At 33.4% G+C, this 23,491-nt stretch overlaps 1 protein-coding gene and 1 non-coding gene across 6 annotated transcripts in view; both read left to right on the forward strand.

Annotated features, from left to right (window-relative positions):
* Window positions 1-23,491, forward strand: part of CNTN1 (contactin 1) — a 371,063-nt gene that overhangs the window by 236,445 nt on the left and 111,127 nt on the right. For all 5 annotated transcript variants that reach the window (XM_067696189.1, XM_067696191.1, XM_067696192.1 and 2 more), the window contains 3 exons: window positions 3,449-3,599; window positions 9,178-9,305; window positions 9,615-9,790. In XM_067696189.1, the coding sequence (XP_067552290.1) occupies window positions 3,449-3,599; window positions 9,178-9,305; window positions 9,615-9,790 (455 nt within the window). The remainder of the gene's footprint in view (window positions 1-3,448; window positions 3,600-9,177; window positions 9,306-9,614; window positions 9,791-23,491) is intronic.
* LOC137203060 (small nucleolar RNA SNORA18) lies at window positions 12,458-12,588 on the forward strand. Its single transcript, XR_010932888.1, has one exon. It is a non-coding gene; the product is annotated as a small nucleolar RNA SNORA18 (small nucleolar RNA).

Consider the following 23,491-nt stretch of genomic DNA (forward strand, 5'->3'; position numbering starts at 1 on the left):
TTACACATGCCAATTTTTATGTCTTGTTCTCTCCTATGTTTGGGCAGCTAAACACTGCCAGGACATCACATAGTGAAGATTGATGCTTCCGCAATGCCTGTGAGCCAGCCTCAGATGAGTGTTTAGCACTTGGTAGCTTTATCAGTCCCTGGGTCCCTGGGTTAAAATTGCTATTGAAAACCTTCGAGACATTCCTCAATCCCCTTACCCCACACTCACTCCTACTTTCATATTACTTTCTTACTTCTCCATGAAAATTGAAAAACACTGAAATAAAATATTTCAACCTCCCATCCCTCTTCAAAACTATCTGAATCTTTACTACACTTGTCCTTTTGATACTCTTTATCCAGAGGACAATGTATCTTGTCCCAAAATAATCCCTTTATCTCTGCCCTCAACAGACATCTTTCTTCGTGTGCATGTGTGTGTGTGTGTGTGTGTGTGTGTGTGTGAGTGTGTGTGCATATCCTCAGGCTGCCTCTCTTTCTGGTCATGCTTTCCTCTTGAATTCTCCTCTCTTTTGTCCTTGGTGATGCCATGCTCTGATACCTCCCAGATTATTTTGTCTTGATCGCCTTCATTTTCCTTTTTACCCCTTCCCTGCTCAGTTGGAAATCTTGCTCTCTTCTAGATTTCCATTCCTCTGGTTGCATTCCATTTTCTTACTCATTCTTTCATGTATTTTATAATATTGTTCCTCAATTATTATTATTTTTAAATTTTTTAAAAAAACCTGGATGATATCTTCTTCTTTGCCCATTAACTATCAAGGACCCCTTAATTTATACATCTGGCCCAGAATTTTATCCTCAGCTTCAAGCTCACTATAAAAGCTTCTTGGTAGAAATGGTCATCTGGGTAACTTCACAGATATCCCAAACTCAGCATGTCTGAAACCTAATTCATTATTTCTCACTCATTCACATCATCTCCTCCTGAAATATTTACTGTTCTAAAGAATGACACAATCTACTACATACTTTCCCCCCATTACATCTATTAAATTTCTCATTTTTATCCCATAAATCTCTGAGATTTTTTACTTTCTTCTTATTTTCATTACAACTACTTTAATTAAAAGTATCATGTCCTTTTCATACTATTTGAAGTGGCTGTCACCAAGTTTAGTAATATTGTAAGTAATGAATCGGGTGGGCAGGATTTCTCTGCTAGAAATGATTACTGAAAAGATAAAACAATGACTCAGTGCAGTCTCTTTTATTCTTGAGACACCAAAGGGAAATTTTTTAAAACATTGGTATCACTGCAAATTGAGTGACACTAAAAGAACATGAAAGACACTGAGACAGTTATAAGAAAGTATTAAAGAAAGCTATCTTTAAAAAGAGTTGAGGCCTTCTTGATTTTAACTTTTCCTGCCTCTTCTTATAATGCTGAGTATCATATTCCATTTCTTCCCCCTAAAGTCAAAATTCCTTGCTAATATATTTAATCTAGTTTCTTTGGGTATCAAGGAAACATTTAGGCTTAGGCTTCATACCCTATCACTTTGGTATGAAGTGCAGTAAAATCATTTTGACTCTTAGAGAAGATATGAGGTGAATTTCAATTCCTTCCAAATGTAAATGCTTTTGTTTTCTGTTAAAATTTCTTGTTAATTGTTATATATTACAAGAGAAAATGAAAATTTAACAGCTCAGACTGAAAGATCTTTCTGTCTTCAAACCTAAATCTTGCAATCATTAATCTATTAAGGCAGTAATTAAGCAAATTGATCATTTTGAGACTGAGATTAATTCCTGACCATCTTTATATTTGTTTCAATCTATTTTTGTTTATTACCTTTAGGAACAGTGTTTCTCTCTCTTCTTTCCTGAGTTATTTAGTTAATTCATTTATTCATCCACCAAATGATTATTGAGTGCTTACTCTGCACCAGATACTAGTCTGTAATAGGCTCAATAAAGAACAAAAGAAAAAAAATATATATATATGTATGTATACATGAACATGGTCTAGATTCTGTCACTAGAAATTCAAACATTAGGTAAGCATGGGTCATTTAAATGACTGCACCAAATCAACGATTTTATTAAGACTGAACAGATTCAGAAAAAATCTTATTTTCTAGATAAATTTAGACTTTCTAAATATAATCCGATGAAAATTTCTCTCATATTTTATAAGCAATATGTCACCCACAATATTTATTTAGCCTATACAAAATACCACATGCTGTGTTAGGTGTACAACACAGTTGGTTGTTTACTTATTTATTTCCAATTATAAAAACTCAGACTAAAAGAACAATGGGACAACCTAAATCATTTTTATAAAAAGTGTGTTCTTCAGAGCTTGTTAGAAGTGCTGAATATCAGATCCACCCCAGATCTATTAAATAGCATTTTACCAAGATCCTCAGATGATTATGATGCACAAATAAAATTTGAGAATCATGGGACTAGATGATGAAGGGTCAAGACCTGGATAAAGATATACTTAGGCCTAGAAAAGCCCCCAGAAAGGACAGTTTTATAGATGATTGGGATGTGTGGAAATAAAAAGATGGAATCCCCCTGGAGTCTGCAAAATGACAAAGAGATTGAGAAATGAGCTAGATGTGGGGACACTAAAGAAAATTAGAGCATATCATCAAGAGAGTAATATTTTTTGAGACTCTATAGCATGTTTTCATAATTATTGATCTGTACTTTGAAGTAAGGATGAGCTACAGGTGTATTATGTACTTCTCAATTAATTGAAAACATCATTCCCATAACTGTTTGTAGGTTGGTCCTGAAGGCAGGGGTCTCTCTGTTTATTAAGGCATCTCATAGTGTCTTCATGCAGTTGGTACTCAATAAATGTTTGTATAATGAAGGAGGAGTCATATTGTTTATTGAAAAGGGCATGCTTGCAAATCAGACAGATCTAGATTCAAATGTAAATCCCATTTTATACCTTACTGCCTGTGGCACCTTTGGCAAATTATATAATCTTAATAGGTATCAGTTCTTTCATCCGTAAGCTGGGGACAGTTCATTCAAAGTGTGACTATGATTACGGATTATGAATATGTGTCAATATTAATAATTGCTCAATTTCCTCTATCCTTTCACTTAACTTCCCTTGCGCAACTGAGTCAAGACACTTGAATTAGGTATTACCTTCAAGGTAAATATTCATACAGCATTTGATTACAACTTAAATGTGTAATAATTAATTCAGTTATCACCAAGAATTATACATTTAAAATGGGTAAATTTTTGATAAGTAAAATATACCTCAATAAAGTTTTAAATAAAAGAAAACAATTATTATTATTAGGCATGGAATGTCTGTTGGTCATTGCTGATAACATTTGGTGAGATTAATCTTTTCTATTGATTATTAATCAAAAGGGAATAAAAGATGCTATAGTATAGAAGAAACTTCTGTTTCTTTTTTTAGCAAAAGAGACAAATAATAGTTTACTTTCTTTTAGCTTTGGCTCCAACTTTTGAAATGAATCCTATGAAGAAAAAGATCCTGGCTGCTAAAGGAGGAAGAGTTATAATTGAATGCAAACCTAAAGCTGCACCCAAACCAAAATTTTTATGGAGTAAAGGTACAGAGCGGCTTGTCAATAGCAGCAGGTCAGTCCAGAAACTAAAAATCCGATTGCAACTCAGTACTTGGGAAAGTTTACTTTGTAGAGAACTTGTTTTCGTATTCATAGTGTAAATAATTTTTGTTCTAACTTTTCTCCCCAGAAGATATCACAGCTCTAAGGTAAACAGAAATACCCATCACTGTCAGTATCTATTATAAACAGAATTCAATTTTTAGACTTCTAGAGTTTATAAGGAATTTTAAAAATTGAGGCCCAGAGGTTTGTGACAATTTGCCCAAGGCCACAAAACTAATTAACAATGGGAAATAAAATAGGGTCTTTATAATTTTTCCCCTAACAAGGGCTTCTATAGCCATTCATATTTGATTTAATTTTATGCAATTAGCCTATTAAATATTTCAGTAGGGAAATAAAAGGTGATTTTAAAGTACAAATCACCTCTTCCCTCTTCCGAAGTGAACAGGAACTTCTAATCTTCCTAACTATCTATGGGGAGAAGGAATGTTGGGAAATAGGAGAATTGGGATGTGAAGGTTGGGGAGCAGCAAATATTTCAAGCAGGGAGCACAGCATGTGCAAAGGCCCTAAGGCAGAGAGCAGAGGATGTATAAGGAATGTAAGAACTAAAACCAACATGGCTGTCTTTAGAATAAAATGGAGAACAGTTTTAAGGGATGACACATAGTAAGCCAGGTCATTAGTAACAACATTTTCTGTGGCTTCATCTAAGAGTAGTAGAAATCTATCTAAAGGCTTAAATAAGGGAGGAAAAAAGTAGTTTTTGCCTTTAAAAAAATATTCTAGCAAAAGTATAAAAGATAAATCTTTACAGTAATCCAGTAAAGGATGTAAGGTGGGTGTTATCTCTGTTTTGATGTATCTAAAGCCTGGAAAGTTTAAAGTGACCTTCTGAAAATGTATCAGTAATCTCCAAGCCAGAACTTGAACTTGTGCCATGCTGATATGGAATGAACACATGGCAACACAGTTTTCTTACTAGGATAATCACAAGTATGGTTGTGCATGAGACAAAGCTGTGGTTGGGGAGGGGTGTGCAAGGACAGCAGCTGCTTCCCTGAATACATTAAATTCTACAGGTAATATGTCTGACTAAGATTTATTAACACTTTAACAAAATGATACTAGAAGAATCAGTGTTAAAGGAAAAGTCAATCTGTGCAATACAGGGTTGAAGCTTTAGCAGTCAGATAATGAGTGATGCAGACCATGATCATAAGGTAGTTCCAATTTTAGGTATTCACTACTGCAACAGCCTAGAGCATAGCATTCCCTGTTGGCTGCACTATTAGCTCTCTCTCCTTAATGAAAAGAATCTTGCTCTGATTCTGATGAGGACTCATGCCATGGGCCTCTGCAACCACAAATATCTCAGAACCATGCTTCATGGATTTGTTTTTCCTAAATACAAACATGTGTTCAAAAAAAGAAAAGTCTAGCTCCTAAAACCTTATTATTCTAGTCCTGTCAATATTTTTAAAGTATTTGAATCAAATTGTATGACCTTTTGATGAAAGAGTCTATAAATCTAATTTTTGCTCACTATGTTAACCCATTAGTAGCTCAGATTATTTAAGTATCTCTTTATTATAGATTTGGTATTTCATGTAAAAATAAGTTTGAATGTTATAAAATAGTATGTATTAAGAAAAGTTAAACTAATAATTACTTTTAGAGAAACATTTCTGTTGAAAATAATATTAAGGAGTAACTGAATAACTGTCTTTGAGTATAACTATAATCTCATTCTGATTAATATAATTACCTAAAAACTGTTCCACATTACTAAGTTATCTCTGTGCCTGGTAAATGGTTTGTAAAATGGCATATGAAGTACTTGCAATCAGGAGAGAGGAAACATAAATCTTGATAAGTTGTAATTAAGTTCTCAATTGTATGATTTTATTTAAGGTTAAAATGATATGCATCCTCCAACAGAATTTCTTTGTAGTTGTTCATTTATAACCAATGGACAGCTATCAACTCTAAAATGGTCTTTATCTGAGCCCTTTATATGAGAGTCTCTCCAAGATTCTTTTCTACCCCAGAGTTGGTGTGCTTTAAACATTAACAAATAAGATGGAGGTTATACTGGAATAATTTTGGCAACAATAAGTGACTACTTTATTAAAGACCAGATGGTTCCTGGCTTGTTTGACTGTTTATCTATATGATCTAATCTGAAAATAAGGATAAGATTCTGATAATTCAACTACATTGACTTTAGAATATGGATCATTATTCAAAACCATCAAGTTCCCTAAATACTCTTACTGAAATTAATTATAATGTCATGGACAAAGTACCTGAAAGTGTAGGTGAGCTGAACAACACAAGGAAGTATACCCTTTAAAGATGACAATGATCAATTGAGAGCTAATATATGTGAGAAAACTAAGAATATAATGTGGGTTTTAGAAAGATTAATTGTTGCTATTGTTGTTTCCATTGCAACTTGATGATAATTTTCATTGCTTTACGTACAAAATAAGTAAATGGGGTGGGGGTGGAAAATTGGCTAAGGACTTACACTAGAGCTTAGTGAGAAAAAATGAGACACATTAATGTTAGTACTGTGTTAATATGAGTTCTATGAGAAGAAGATGACAATGCGGGATTAGCCATGCAAGAGATTTATTAATGGCAATGCCTAGGAAGGAAAACAGAGAAGACTCTTGGTGAAGCCTGGGACAGCCATCTGAGATTCAGGTCTGCTTCCAAATGAAAGGGAAAGGGAAGGAAGGAAGAAAGGTTGGGTAGAAATGGACTGCAGTGCAGATTTAATAGAGTGTGGTAAGACCACTGGAAAGCGTTCCAGCTAAAAATGCCCATCAGAGGAGCCTGATGTCTACCTGGAATATGCAGCCTTAAAATTCCTCCTGGACTCAGTCATTGGCTGAGAGCAACCTGTGGAAAGTGTTGTTTTGGCTCAAACACAGTGATGGATTTCTGAGTGCAGCAGCTAGAGCTGTGGATCAGTTACACTCCTCACAGTGAGAACATAGAGGGACATTGGCATAGCTTCCACAATATCAAATAATTACTTTTATGTTTATATTATGCTATTACATTATTTCTTCAATAAGTAAAAAGTATTCTGAAATGAGCTTAAGTTGGAACTGGAGAGTTAAAGACGAGCAAGGAAATTATGGAATATATTATTGGTGAAATTTTTGGTGTTTTCTTATATGGAGATTTTTATTAATAAAGTATGTATGTAGTAATTGTCCTTTATGAAGCTCTGCTCTTAAAATGGAATATATGGAGAATTGTTGGCATGTGTTTGTACAAAGCTTCAGAGATAAATTAAGGTTTTGGAAATTATCTATTTAAGGAAAGTAAAAATCAGATCTAAATAGACATTTCTCCAAAGAAGACATACAGATGGCCAATAGGCAAATGAAAAGATGTTCAGCATTGCTAATTATTAGAGAAATGCAAATCAAAACTACAATGAGGTACCACTTACACTGATCAGAATGGCCATCATTAAAAACTCTACAAATAGTAAATGCTGGAGAGGGTGTGGAGAAAAGGCAACTCTCCTACACCCTTTGCCACACCCAAAAGCGTGGCAAAACTCCACCCTTTTGAGGGTGTGGAGGTTCCTCAAAAAACTAAAAATAGAGTTTCCGTATGATGCAGCAATCCCAATCCTGAGCATATATCCAGACAAAACTATAATTTGAAAAGATACATGCACCCCAATGTTCATACAGCATTATTTACAATAGCCAAGACATGGAAGCAACCTAAATGTCCACTGACAGATAAATGGATAAAGATGTAGTATATATATATATACAATGGAATATTACTCAGCCATACAGAAGAATGAAATAATGCCATTTGCAGTAATATGGATGGGCCTAGAGATTATCATACTAAATGAAATAAGTGAAAAAGAGAAAGATACTATATAATGTCACTTGTATGTGAAATCGAAAATATGACACAAATGAACTTATTTACAGAACAGAAACACATTCACAGACATAGAGAACAGACTTGTGGTTGCCAAGGGGGAAGGAGATGTGGGGGGATGGATGGGGAGTTTGGGATCAGCAGATGCAAAATATTATATATAGGATGGATACACAATAAGGTCCTACTGTAAAGCACGGGATAGTCAATATTCTGTAGTAAACCATAATGGAAAAGAATATCAAAAATTTAAAAATAAAATAAAATCCAATGACAGGCAATCCAATATTGAATGTAAGTGCAAGGCATTATATAGTAAAGTTATATAATAAATATATAAATTATACGTAATATATCATAATATATGTAATATTAATGTAATATAAATTATATGTAAGAGTTAGGTATAATAAGGTTACAAATAATGAGTTTTCGGTCTCCTGACTCCAAGGAAGAGGCAGACAGGCAGAGGGAATACATTTAAGTTCTATTAGTATGAAAGATTTAGTTTCTGTTCATAGAAGAATTTCCTAAAAGTAATCTGTTACAGAAGCTTTTACTAAGGTAGATTTTACAGTATCATTCTTTGAAATTTCCTAAAATTAAAATATGTTTGTATTCCTCTGTGGCTGTGGAAATGACAGTCCATTCTAACTACCAAGGCTGAAGTCCTGGGGTCACGTTCCTGGAAGATCTGGGCTCACTTCTTTCAGGCCTATGACTGATCTAAGTCTGTCTCACAGTGGTTTAAAAGTCATTTTATGGTGGTATGTAGAGAGTCACTGCTTCAGTTAAACTCTATGTAGTTCATACATTCAAAAACAGGTTGATCGAGTGCCTACTCATTGTTTCATGTCTCACTCCTTAAGGAATTCCTGGAACATAGTTTTTTGTTTTTTCCTAATGATTGTATACGTTAATGAATATGTTACCTTGAGATGGGGCCACAAACAAAGCAGATACAAATTCCTGACATCAGGATGCTACCATCTAATGCAAGGATAGATTAACAAGTAAAGCTGAAGTATGTCTGATGAAATATGTGTTAGGAAGAAAAATCTGGGAAGAGGAATATCATGGGGAATGCCAGGACAGCAGCAGTGCCATGGGTGGGTGTGTGCATGCCATACTAACTAGAATTTATCAGACAAAGCTTTACTGAAGGTGCCACTGTGCAAAACCCTGAAGGTTGTGAGAAACAGATTGTGAAAACGACCAGGGCCTAAAAGGGCAAACCAAGGGCTGTGGCTTTTACTATGCATGAGATGGAAAACTCACTGGAGGCTTCTGAGCTGTAGAGTGACATCACTGAGCCAAAGAGTGACATTGTATTACTTATGTGGTGTATGTCTTCATGTCTGGCTGACATGTGGGAAAAGAAACCGTGTAGAGGCAAGGTTGGCAGCAGGAGGACAGTTCGAGATTACTGTGATAAGTCCAAGAAAAAGATGAAGGTGGTTTTCCAAAAAAACTTGATGCTGAGAAAGAATATTCTAAACAAAGGCTAGAATGTTTCATCTTGAAAAAAGTCTCTGTCAAGCAATTTATGTAAAACTTTAATGATACTAAGATGTTAGTGTTTTTAATCTAAGACATAGAATAGTAACGTATTTCATTAAATTAATTTTGTGAAATATGTATTTCTTTCATTTCAATAGAATAGTCATTTGGGAAGATGGCAGCTTGGAAATCAATAACATTACAAGGAATGATGGAGGTGTCTATACATGCTTTGTAGAAAATAATAAAGGGAAGGCTAATAGCACTGGGACTCTTGTTATCACAGGTAGGAAACCATTTGATTAACTTTACTTTTTTTTTTTAAGTTTGACAGTGCTTAATTTCTAATGTACTATAAGACATGATTCAGCACTAAGCTTATAAGACAATCCACGTTTTGATGTTTCCATTTCAAAAGCCTTCTGTGCAAATCTCTTGTTTGATGAAACTATTCTTGGAATTTAAATTTGTAAACATCTTATTGTCTTGCACAGAGATTTCAACTATATTGATTTTTATTTTTTAATGTACTAGATAATATGGTGTCTCATATTTTTTTGAATTGTGGTTTACTCCTTTATTTAAAAATGTATAGATCCCACACGAATTATATTGGCTCCAATTAATGCCGATATCACTGTTGGAGAAAATGCAACCATGCAGTGTGCTGCTTCCTTTGATCCTGCACTGGATCTCACATTTGTTTGGTCCTTCAATGGCTATGTGATCGACTTTAACAAAGAGAACATTCATTACCAGCGGAATTTTATGGTATGTGTTTTATTTTTCATCTTATTAACATCCCAACACCCCCCATGTGTCTGCATTGCACCTGCTATTACCATAATCATGTACATGAGACTGGAAAACAGGTAAAATTTTTTTATGGGTCTCCTTATATTAATTGTAATATTCCTGAACCTTTCTAAAAATGGCTAGCCCTGAGGATTTTGGTAGCGATATTAATCAATAAATATTCATTGTGCTTTAGGTCCACTTCCTCTTTATTATAATACAATTTTTATATTAATGTGTACTCTGCCTCATTATATCTGTACTATAGGTTCTAAGTGCCTTCACATTCATTTTAAACTAAGTAAGAGCACAGAACTTATCCTTTGTTATAGTGATGACTTTATGGCATTTATTTTATTCTTTGAGGGTAAGAAATAGACAAGCTATATATGTGGGAGGGTTTGGAGAACTAGTCCATGCAATTTTTAAAAGGGTTAAATGGCTGTATTTTAAGAATAAGAAAGCTTACATGATACAAGTCCTATAATTAAGCATAGTGGTATCGTTGTATAGAAATGAAAATAGAGGAAAAAGACTGGGAAGTAACGCAAGTATAACAACTTGCATAGGAACACACTTGTTGCACTGATAGGGCTACCTAAATTACAGTGTATTTAAAGGGCAAATTGATCACTTCTTCTTCCAGTCTGTTCTTTAGAAAGGCAATCATTTAGGAACCTAAAGACCTATTTAGAACATATGCTTAGTCAAGAAAACTTTAATTCTAATTTTAGAAGTCAATTTTTAATAAAAGTTTGAATTAACTCAGTAGAGTATTTAAGATTTTCAAGTCCTATGAACTCTGAAGTTTGATATGTATCTATTAGAATATTATGTTTTCAAATTGTCTAACTCTTTCAAAAAAATTCTTCTAGAACTTTCCCCTTTAAAAAGCCAAAACAAGTTTTCAGTCAGGTTAAGATTGTTTTTAACTAGATGGGAACATTTATTCTTAAATTTTTATTAGATAGATTCATAGAACAATTATCAATACAGTATCAATGTTTGTGCCTTCTATATGTTAACTGTAATTCCAGTTTTTTTCTTTTTAATCTAACAAATCTAGCTAAAACTGTACATCTACAGTGAATCTACTGTCTTTCAGTTTCTGAAACAAATTTATACTTTAAAAATAAACAACTGGGAATTTGTAGAGAATGATTTTAACATTATACCATGTGATATTTTTTCTTTATATATCTATTTTGATGTGCTTAATTATAAGAATGCCCAACATTAATAAATTTGGCACCATTGTCTTTAATAATTTCTTCAAATTGTGTTTTGTTTTGCAAGAAAAGCAAATACCACTCAGTTTTTACTCATTTGAAGAAAAGAAGTGAGCTAAACAGAGATTTTATTTTAAAAAAGTAGACTTTTGAATTTGCTTGATATTATATATTGAATATTTTCTAAAATGCAACAAGCATAGTTTATACAAGTAGTTACTTATAGCTGCAGTAGAGTCTCTGAAAATAGATTTGAAGGTATAACTTACCCTAAGTTAAGCTGAAACTTCATAGGTGGAGCCTCTTTATGTTCTTTAAAATAAGTTACTTTATGTTGATTGACGTAAATAAACATTTCAAAAAAAGAAATGAAGGAAGGAATGAAGGGAGGGAGGGATGGAAAGAAGAGAAAGAAAGAGAGAGATGCGGGGGGGAGGAGGAGGAGAGAGAAAAAGACAAAAAAAGAGAGAAATAAGATAAAAGAGACCCATGGCTTGAAAAAAGAGAAAAGTAAACCACTGAAAGACTAATTAAGAAATAATTATTACATTAGGTCATAACAATGTAAGAGACTTTGGTCATCACCAACTGTACTCCTTCCTTTTGTGGATGTTAGCCACAGGGGTTCATGTTGTTGCCCCTCAGGGAAGCCAGAGCAGACCCTGACTCTGAGCCCATACTCTGGCTTCAGGGGCTCAGTTTCCGCTTCATTCCACCATATAAGAAGCATAATAACAATCAGTGGCATAAAACATACTCACTGGTTAAGTATGCAACTTCAGTGAGTAAAAGTATCAAAGACACATTTTTAGCACTTTGTAGATGGACAAGTCGATTTAACTCTGTAAATAATTAAAAAACCCAGATAAGAAATGTATTTTGAATTATTAAACTTAATTCTGCCTTTTGAACCTAAGAAGGATCTATGAAGCTTTCCCTTGCATCCTCCTTCTCTTTTAAAGCAAACTTCAAAGTCACACTTCACTGCTAAATGTACCACACAAATTTGAGTAAAACACCGTATGGGTCTGATCCACCTTTTGGAAGCCAGTACTAATGGCTAGTAATTGCTTCTGGGGTCACTAATAGAACACTCAGAAGGAGGGGTTCTTGCAACCTAAAGCTCAGCGAATGAAAACATAACAGGGATGGCAGGTATTGGGGAAAGCAAATTCGAAGGAAGGAACACTGCTGCCTGCGTTTGTCTGTTATTCAAATTGCACTAGCAAATATGTCAGTATATAATTTTTTGGTTTTTTAAATCATGTTTTTATATTTTATTTAATTCTGGCAACATTTCAATTATTGAATATCACTTGTTCGTTTAAAAATATAGTACTGAACCCATACCACAGCAGGAATAGTGATAGGCACTAGGGTGTATAAAACAGTGAATAAGACGAACACAGGCACTGTTGAGGTCTATCCCAATGGGACTTTTTCTGCAGACCTACATTGTTGGAAATGCCTCATAGAGTAACCGTGTGGTTTCCTTTACTGAGAGAACTACGTGTTAGATCTGTGGGAAAGAACTTCAAGATAGCTGCTAATAAACTATGAAAAACCTAACAGTCAACCTTTTTATCTTGGGTATTGGCATATCCCAACGATCTGTACTGTTCTAAGGTGCGATAGCTTAAGAGTGAATATGGTTTGAACTTAATGCATGTTTAGAGGGTGTCTAAAATTCAGTGCCAGGCAGATCCATCTCTTTTGACCCTAAACATGGTCCTAAAGTAAATTGCTTGAGGAAATTGGATCCCAAAGATTACAGGTGGGGAATTTTGAAGTGTGTCCATGTTCCACTGGAGATCAAAGAAGCCCAACTAAAAGAATTGTGGACCGACAACATGACAACTGTGGATTGAGACAAAATTCTTTTTGAAAGGGTTATCTTGAAAATTATGGATCAAACATTGAAGAAACCAAGGTGATTGGCAGTGGAAGGAATCAGAACATGTGAAATTCCTTAAAAATGTATTGACTTAAATAATTTTGCCTGTGTTACACATAATAACAAAAAAACCTTTACACTTTTTGTAGGAACAAAAGACAAGCACAGACTCTGATCCAAAATAAATCAGAGCTACCCTATGAGTTTAAAATTTAAATATAAATGAGTTGGTAGCTATCACAGTTAACAAAACTGATGTCATTGTCACCATCATGTTTTAATAATTTTAATTGCTAAAAATTAATATCAGAAACTCTAATTCATGAAGAATATAGACATAAAAATTTACACTTTTAATTTTAAGAACCTAAGTTTTTATTTTCAAGTTTGGCTTCAATAATACGTTATATTCAATAATCAAGCATGCTGTGAGTTTAGCTTGCTATTCTTGATCTTGACCACCATGTGGCAACCGTGCATAAGGTTTCAAATTTCACAGCCTGACCTACTTGGAACTTGAAGCTTTATGAAATTAAACAAATTACATCTATCACATATATAAAATTATAATATATCTAATATATCTATATCAAATTAATTATATCTAAGATGTGTGATTTAAATTTTTTTCTTTATACTTTTTCCAATTATATTAATATAATTATCAGGAAAAAAGTAACTATATATTTTTGAAGATGTGCATTTCTTTTAAGAATTTATAGTGACCTATAAAATTTAAATATATAAATAACATTTCTATTACATTTATGATCCTACTTTATGTAAAACTTTTGAATTAATTAGTTTTAAAATGTAGCTATTAATTTTAAAGTTGTAAGTCAACAATACCGATTATAGAAAAAATATTAAGAAGTTAAATATCTAATTTACCTGTCATGTTATTTATTCTTTCACTATTCAATAAATATTCACTGAGTGTTACAGTGTTATGTAACTAGGGTCAGTAAATGTTTCATTTGAACTTGAATTTATGCGTTGATGTTAAGTATATATATGTATATATACATATATATGAATTACAAATTTCATAACTTTGGAGCTTTGATACAATAAGCTTATAAGTAGTTTATCTGGCATTCTTTTATTCTGTCAAATTTATATGGCAAATACCTATATTTTTCAAGCCCAAATATAAAATGATTTCTATTTTGATTTTCCAGTTCAATAGCTACTTACTCGTTTAGAGTAAATACAAAAGCGGAGTCATTTTATTTACCAATTTAATTTATAATCCCTTTTGTTCTATAAAGGATGTAAGACTATCTACCAAAAAATATGTATTTGTAATATATCATTTTATTCCTTTCTCATGGTGGTACCTGATCTGCAGAAATTTTTTTTCAGGAGCTATCTAACTTTTGACACCCACTTTGAGTCATTTTCCTTCAACTATTTGACAGTTCTCCCTGTCAGAGCCATTATTTTAGTTAACCACGTTGAGTTTCTTAAACTTTCTAATTCTGGTATTGCTGCTATAATACCTTTTTTTCTGTTTACAAATAAATGTTAAAATTATAGTTCAGTTAGAAGATTTTACATACCTGCTTTGAATTCATAAATATCATATGAATTGTTCAGAGGCTTTGCCACAACCAGAGCTCTAGGCTCCATTAAGCTTAATCTAGAGCCAGTGATTAAGCCTCTCTAAGTTTCAGATTTCCCCCTCTGTAAACTTTTATTAGTAATTCACTTATTTCATTCAGGTTACTTCATTGAGTTTGCAATACTGGTTACTTCATAATATTTTTGTGAGAATTCAATGAGAGAATGCCTATAAAGTTCTTGGCACAAGATCTGGCAGGTTATTACTAATACTTTTTATAATAGAGCAATCATTCTATGTCGAAAATTCCAGAAGCTTTTGCCAGATAGTTTTTTTCTGGTTATAGATCTCATTTTTCATGATTGATATTTTGCACTGCTTGCTCTACTGGATACCTAGTTTGAGACAAAAGATTCTAGGTATTTCCTTGCTGAGGGCAATGGAGAGGTAATAATAGTCAACATTTTACTGAGTGCTTGCTGTTTAGCCAGCATTGGATTAAATGCTTTTCATGTATTTCTCAGGTGATCTTCATAGCAGTCCTCTATGGAGCACATATTACTGTGATTTTTTTCTCAATTTCTGAGGTGGGGAAACAAGATTTGAAACGTTCAGTAACTTGTCTAAAGTCATACAACTTACTGGCGGCAGAGAGAGGATTTGAAACCAAGGTGGTTTGATTGTAGACCCTGTGGTCTTCACCACTTGTTTCTAATCCATTGACTGGTACTCATGTCTATATCTATTTAAATAACCTCCCTCCCATTATTTGAAACACTATAAGACAGCAGTTGAACAGCAGTTCAACTCCTAACTTATTCTATAATCTTGTTTAATGAACTTTTTATGTTCAAAGTTATCCAAATTACTTTATTCTCCCTACATGATTAACAACCTTTGCATCACATTGTAAGTCAAGTCTACAGAGTTTCAGATTGCCTAACTATAAAACTCTAGGCAGTTCTTAGTGATCTCCTTTAGAGAGATAGGTTATGTGTGTGTGTTTGCAGGTGTGTGGACATGCATTTGTTCTGACTTATAGACAGCATTCAAAACCAAAGTAGACAGATTTCTTACCCTAAGGCTGAAAGAAAATATTAATTCTACTGAACATGTCACAAAAATGTGTTTAAATCTGAAACATGTATCTCATACTAGAAGAACAGAATTTGAACAGATGTTTTGCTTCTATGCATGCAAAAAGAGAGAAAGAGAAGCAGTAATAAACAGAAGTCATTTTTTGTTTGTTTTTTCAATTTCATTGGCTCTCTGTCATTATTGAACAAGAAGGTAAAGATTGTCCAGAGTTATGGGGCAACAGGTTACAGCAGAAAAGGAGTGTTAGGCCATAATCCAGATTAAGACAAGAATCAAATTAGAGCTGAAGAAACAGCAGAAAACCAAGAGGGCACAGTGAGATGATGTAAGCCCTAAAATGCTTGTTCTAAACCAGGAACAATTTTTCTCCCTAGGGAAATTTGGTCATATTTGGAGACATTTTTGTTTATCACAACTGCAGGGAAGTGGTGTATTACGGGCACCTGTCTAGCACGGGTGCTGCTAAATATCCCATAATGCTGAGGACAGTCCTCCACAACAGAGACTTAACTGGTCCAAATTATCCATAGGGTCAAGATTGAGAAATGATGTTCTCAAGGGAGATTTTTTTTAAAAAGACTTAAGAAAAAAGGGACTGAAAAGTTTTAAGCATAGTATGTTGGAAACAAAGAGAAGTTATATTATTTTGAGCAAATGAGAGTGCTGAAGACAAAAAAAGAAATGATAAGAGGATAGATAAAGCATTTTTCAAAATAGTATCAGAAGTAGAGGATAGACTGCATGTGTTTCACGAATTCAAGACTCTTTAAATTTTGGGAGAAAGAAAGAAATATGTGAAATGTCCCCTGACATAGTTCTGTGGTCCACACAAAACCCACAAAGGCAGGCTACCTGTGCCCAAATTGTTTCTCTACTAAGGGTAATTAACTGGAAAAGAGAGAATTCTATCATCCCTCATTCTGTCTGAACTTTCTCTACCTCCCTTTCATTACCCTAATAAAACGTGACTTACACCTAACTATTCTATTTTATTTTGCTATTTTCTAGATCATCACACTTCCAGGGCAGAGATCATGCCAGCTAAAGTTATTCTCTAGCAGAGACTCCCAGAGTCTAGACTTTAGGAAGCATTTGTCAAAGATAAGGTTAAATATTTGGAATTAAGCACATATAGCAGCAAGTCTTTTTTCTTCAGAAATGTACTGGTTTGGAGAAATTTCTAAAAATTCATTCAAAATTAAAGTCCCATTTGTTTTACATAGAACTCCTTGCATACTTAATCATCACTTGAATAATTATTCTGGCTCTTTATGCTTGCAAAATACAGTGTGTATATAAAATAAAAAGAAGGGGAAATAAACATATAAACTTTTGGTGTCTTAGGAATTTTATTTTATAATTTTACATTGTCAATTTTGATGTTTTATTTACTATATCACACTAGAAATATACTATTTTGTCATTAGCTCTCATATTCCCAAAAAACTAACTAATTTTTTAAAAAACTAGTTTTTAAAACAGAACATTATCTAAAGATCTGGAATTTTGTTGTTGTTTTGCCCTTGACAAGTTATATGATCTTGGGCAAAGCAGTCAATCTGTGCCTCAGGCTTCTCATCTGTCATATGAGGAAGTGGGGCCACACCAGAAGTTTTGAGAAACAGCAACAGAAGGTTTTTAGCAGCAGAATTCCTTTTGCAAAGAAAATTTAAATTAGAACCCCAATAAATATCAAAGATGAAGGTAAAGTTGGTCTAACTGAAAAAATTGTACCCATGTTTGTGAGCATGTGTAGGAGACCAAAGCCTTAACTATAAGGCATCTCACATCTTCCTGTCCCAAAACACATCCCATTCTGATCCCTTCTTTCTACCAAGTGATCCATGAAGGTCTTCAGAACCCTAAGGCTAATGGAAACCAATTTAAAAACCATATAAATTAAACAGTGTTCAAGTTTTCTTTCAACTCAAAAATATGGGTTCTAAACCCAAGGCTTTGATGGTTTTGTCCATCATTTAAAATGCTTAGTAGACATCGAAAAGAAAATTTCCTTCCTTATGAGTTTTAATTTAAAATGGTCCGATTGATCAAAATTGAACTCTTCAGCCATCAAAATAGCCAAATTCAGGGATATTCAACATCTCCATTGATCGAGTAAGTACGGGGTGACCTCTCAGTAATTATCCTAAACTATTTCCCTAATATATTTAAGTATGTATATTTGTAATGATAATACTCATTTTCATAAGATTTTGTAAGTTATGTCTTTTTAATTTTTTTTTACATTCAGGCAAACTTAATGCTGATGCATTACTTAGAATAACACTAACTTGAATATTAGATCATATTAGGAAACTAATGTTAATTATGTTGTGTGTGATTGTGTGTCTGTGATTATTTAAGAGAATGGTTTTATCGTTTTGGAGATTCAATTTAATATTTTGATGAATGAATTACGATGGTATCAGTAATTTGTTTTTTAAGGATTCAACAATAGATAGACAGCTAGATAATTAGATAAAGTGAATATGGCAAGAAGTTTACAACTGTTGAATCTAACTGGTTAGTATATGGGTGGCCATTGTACTATTCTTTCTATTATTCTTATGTTTGAGCATTTAAATAGATTAAAAATTAAAGAAAGAAAGAAAGAAAATATAACATATTGTATTTTTCCTGTTATGAGAAAATATCCACTTTTACCTACCAAACTGTGAATCTAAGTTCAGTTGTTTGATCCATGAAGCACTACTTTGTCAACAGCTTAACTTGGGGAAAACAGGTTAACTATTGAGCCTTCTACCAGTAGCTTAACTTAAAATCTAAAATTCCTTATCTGTAAAATGGAAAGATTAAACATATCTCCCTGAGTCTTATAAAAATTAAATAGGAAACATATATGTAAAGTAGCTAGCACATTGCAAGGCATCTTAAGGGCATTTAATAAGCTAGATCAGGTATTAGTAGGAGTTCATAGTAGCTATAGCAATGGCAGTAACAATAGCAGAAGTTGTAGTAGCAATCTTAATATTGATATTAACAGCAGCAGTAGTAGTATCCTATTAACGGCAACAGTGGTAGCAGTAGTGGTGGTTGTAGTTACAGTATTATTGTGTCCTCATCTCTAAAATACAGTTAAGAATAGTACCCCTTTCCCAGGGTTGTTGTTATAAGTGAATTTGCACATGTAATGTATTTTTAATAGCCCCTGGCACCTATAAAACGCTTACTTTTTTTCTTTCTTTTTTTTTTTTTTGCTCGTGTGTTGGTGATGGTGGTGTTAAAGTTTGCAGTTGCATCTGATGAATTTGCTAGTTATTCCTTCTTTAACCTAGGAAGCCAAAAGTAAAAAAGAAAAATGTTTATTTTTCATGGATATAGCATGTATCATACATATTTAATAATTTTTGCTTACAGGTTTCTAGAGTATTCTCTTTAAAAGTTATGCTTTCCTCCAGTCTTCCATATTTGTCTCTTCATTCTGAACTTCAATGGAACAAAAGAGATGTTTTTATACAACCATTATGACCTCTAAGCTTTATCTAGACCTTGTATATACTTTATGGCATATTTCTTTGTTCATCATGATTAACTGAATTTGTTAATACAACTTAGTAATTCAGACTCATTTATACTGCAGGACTGATTTTTCAAAGTTAGTTCATGGGGGAGTGGAAAGGAAGGAATAGGCATTTATATTTTGGAAGTCTTTTGATTTAAACTTGGGAAGTTTCTAAGTGGTAAACCACATATACACTTTGGAACATCCCTGAGCTGTGCTATCACAATTTCCAGTATGTGATTCAACTCTCCTCATATGAAGGGAAGCATTTTGTAATTCAGCCAAGCTGTGGTTTTTAGTGAAAATAGAGAGAGCATTCGTATCTAATTTGTGGCTAGAATGTGCTGAGAGCCATGATCTTTACTTGCTTTGTAAGCGTTCTGTCGACCACTGAGAACCTCAACTTCTCCTGAGGTATGGAAAGTGCTAGTACCATTTATAAAAACGTCAGCAAAGCTTTTATACATACACAACTCAATTGGAAATGATATAGCGTATTTTTTCTTTATTTTCCTTTTGAGGTGTTTCAGTGCCACACCTTCACCAAATATAGATTGAATGAGAATAAATGTTAAAGTCGCTTATTACTGCTTTATGCAAATCGGCCTATCATTACCTACCTAAGTCCTAATGTTTAAAACAAGCCTAACTTTTAAAATGAGTTTAGCATTAAACTTTTAGAATAGTTTAATTAAAAGTTTTTAAGGAGTTTATTATGAAGATTCAGTAAGTATAACTTTAATATGATATTTTAAGACAAAATAGTTTGTGTTTTTCATTACATGTGAAAAGTATGAAAAGCATAACAACATTATTCCTCTCAGGATTAAATAAGTGAATATGAAAACAGCACTGTGTTTCAAACTGAGATTTTGGGGAAAATTATAGCAATTTCATTAAAGAAGATTATTAGGTGTACAGCATTCAAATATTTTACAAAGGGTAATTATGGTGTCACAAATTATTTTTATATTATTTTCCTGCTTTCATTTTTTTTATTATAAGGTTGAATTTTTTTTTTAAGGTTGAATTTTTTTTTAATTTTAATTTCTGAAGTATTTTATTTTTTAAAGTCCAATCTAATCCCATGGTTCATTGAAATAGTGGAAGTTTAGCAACAGGATTATCTTTCATTTGGATACATGGAGCAACCCAAGTAGTGAGTTAACATAATAAAAGCATGCAATAGAGCTAAGTGCTTTTAATTTTATGCAAACATTATTCTTTCTCAAATATAGCTATTATCTTGTGTCATGATAGTTTAAAAATATTTTTTAATATCTTTCCATTAATGAATATTTAATGTCAAAGTTCAGTACTATGATGTATTGAACTTTAAGGATGTTAAAGCACATTAAAGCAGTCTGTTTTATTAATATATAGTGTTTAAATTATTTTATTTTACGGTAATTATTTTATATTATTTTATTTTTTCTCACTAGAAATTGTCTCAGAAATATGTCAGGTAGCACCTACAATGGCTCAAGAAAAACTCTTTTATTATTAACTTCCCCATATACACAACTTTACTCTCTTCTTACTTTAAATATTTTTAAAAAGATAGCTATAGGTAATAAAATAATATTTCTTTACCCCTCTCCCCTTAGGTGAATTCTATTTAGTATGATATGTAGAATTGGCCAACTACAAAGTCAGGCAGAATCCTCAAGACCATCTTCAGTTCTGAAACCAACTGCAAGTTCCAGGAGTTGCCAAAACCAGCCTCAGTTTCCTTGTGCTAGAGGGAACTCACAGAATTCCCTGAAAACTATTATGCTCATGGTTACAATTTATTACCCAAATGGCATGCAGATTAAAAGCAACGAAGGGAAGAAATGCATGGGGCAGAGCCCAGGAGACGTACCAAACATAGAGCTTCCATTGTTCTCTCCCCATGGAGTCAGGATTCATTACTCTACCAGCTATGGTCTGTGGCAGCAGGCACAGAGTATTGCCAACCAGGGATGCTTTCCTGAGCTTTGATATCTAGAAATTTAACCAGGGCTTAATCATGTAGGCATTGATTGACTGATTGATTACCCAAATGGTTAATCTCAATATCTAGGTTGATTGATAACACATGACCCAAAGCCCCTACCCTAAGCCACAATGTTAGTCTTTTTGGCATGGTTAGCCCCTACTTTAAAACTATACAGGTGTGGCTAACTTCCACCCTAAATCACATGGTTAGAACTATTCAGTATGACCCAAGATGCCCAGGCAAAGAAAGAATACTACAGGTTACCTTCCAGAAGCTGACAGAAAGGGCAGATCTCTCTGTAAATTTGTGATTTGTATTACAAATTTTGAATTTGTAAAGGCCTAATTCTTTACAACAAATATGGGTGGTTGAAAAACTTAGAGGTGTCCATTTTCTTATATGTCAACTGCATTCTTTTCTCTATAAATTTACACATTATTCCTAAAACGTTTATATTTACTCATGAAATTGTTTACAAATAATTTGAAATATATTATTAATTGATAGCTGAACTCAGGTATATGGATAGAAATAGTTGTTCTCAATTCAGCTATTTTATCTTATAATATTATCATTATCTTACCTGAAAAATCATATGAAATTACTAAAAGAATTTAATAAAAAACATTTTAGATAATAGGTATTTTAATTCATTTATGATTGCATAAATTTATTTGTTGAATTCCTCCTGTCTGTCAGATATCACAATACATAATTTGTATGTAATAATAAATAAGACCTAGTCCCTTCCTCAAAGAATTACAGTCTAGTAGAAGAAATGAACAACTAAATAATTAGAATAGAAAGGGATAGTTAAAATGAAAATATGCAAGGGGCAATCCCTAACCAGGACTTTGGATTCTAGAGAAGAAAGGGGCATCTAAACCACGACTTGAAGTTAGCCAAGTGATAGAAGTGGGAGATGGGAGAATCCAGGCAATGCAAGTGATATGTACAAAGGTCTGCAGGAAAGAGAACACATGGTAAAATGTAAGTTTCTGGGGCACAGGAAGTGGGAAAAGAAGTGACAAGAGTGTGTACTTCATCCTGACATCAAAATGTCTCATTATGTGCTTACAAAATTCTGCCATTGTGATGGGCTATATGAACTTGCTATCCTAACTCTGCTTGTACCTGAAAAGAAGTAAACATGTATTATCTTAAGAGCAGATGCCAGAAGTCTTAATAAGCATGCTGAAAAATTCACTCAAACAATGTATATTTGGTGTTGTTATATCCCTGGGACTGTGCTGGTCTTAGGGATACAGCACATACAGCTGTACACATGTAACACAGGGATACAATGCTGAAGAAATCAGGCATGTTTCCTCCTCTCATAAAACTTACAGTCCTTCAGGGAAACCAACTTTAATCATATAATTGCAAAAATATTTTATTGTAAATGATATATATAATATCACATTAAGTAAAATGTGCTATGGCAAAATGTAACAACAGAAAACAGAAAGACTTGCTTAAGGAAATGATTTGAACTGATATTGGTGGGGGAGGGTAAATGTTATTTAGATGAAGGTGGTAAGATTGTGGGGTATGAAGAGATCAAATTCCAGGAAAGGAAACACCTTGGAGAACCAGAGATAGGAGATAACAAGATACATTTAAGGTCTTAAAAAGGGAATGTTCTTCTGGAGAGCAGAGTGTAAGTGCAATGGTGGCACTAGTTGAGCTGGAATATTGGACAGAATTTAGAGAATGGAGCCAAGTTGACTATCATAACACTTACGGCTTTTATTCCAAGAAGTGGAACATTTTTAAAGATTTTAGTTTGTTTTTATAGAAAGGGATGATTTGATCATAATTTGGATTTTTTAAAGGTCACCCTGAGTGCTAAGTAGAGAAAAGAATAGATGGGACAGGGGTGAGGGTCATGACCAAATAGGACATAGTAGTTCAGTGAGAGATGTTGGTAGCTTGGACAAGGACAGAGGAAGTGTTGAAGAAAAGGAAGGGATAAATTCAATAATTTATTTTGGAATTATAAGGAAGTTGAAGAAGATGAGAGGTTAAGAATTTTCTCAAACTTTCTGGAAAATGTGCTGTCACAGATGACTAGAAAAGTTGGGTGTTTGGGGAAGAAAGGTCAAATGCTATTAGAAGTCAAGTAAAATGAGTTGAAGAGTTGGGAACCAGATTAAAATGGACTGAGGGGTAAGAGGTAAAGAAACGGCAAAAGCTAAAAACAGAAAGTAAGGGTTTGAGGAAGAAGTATTGTCAGAATCCAAGCAACGATCCAATAATTAAGCAGCTTAACACGAGGAAAGAAGAATAGTTGTTTGTTTCCAAGGGAAAGAAGAAAAGAGCAGAGAGAGGTAAGATATGGGAGTGGGAGTGAGTGCCAACAAGATGATAGGGAACAGAGACAGGTGA

Source organism: Pseudorca crassidens, chromosome 11 (genome assembly GCF_039906515.1).
Source record: "Pseudorca crassidens isolate mPseCra1 chromosome 11, mPseCra1.hap1, whole genome shotgun sequence".
Taxonomy (NCBI): domain Eukaryota; kingdom Metazoa; phylum Chordata; class Mammalia; order Artiodactyla; family Delphinidae; genus Pseudorca; species Pseudorca crassidens.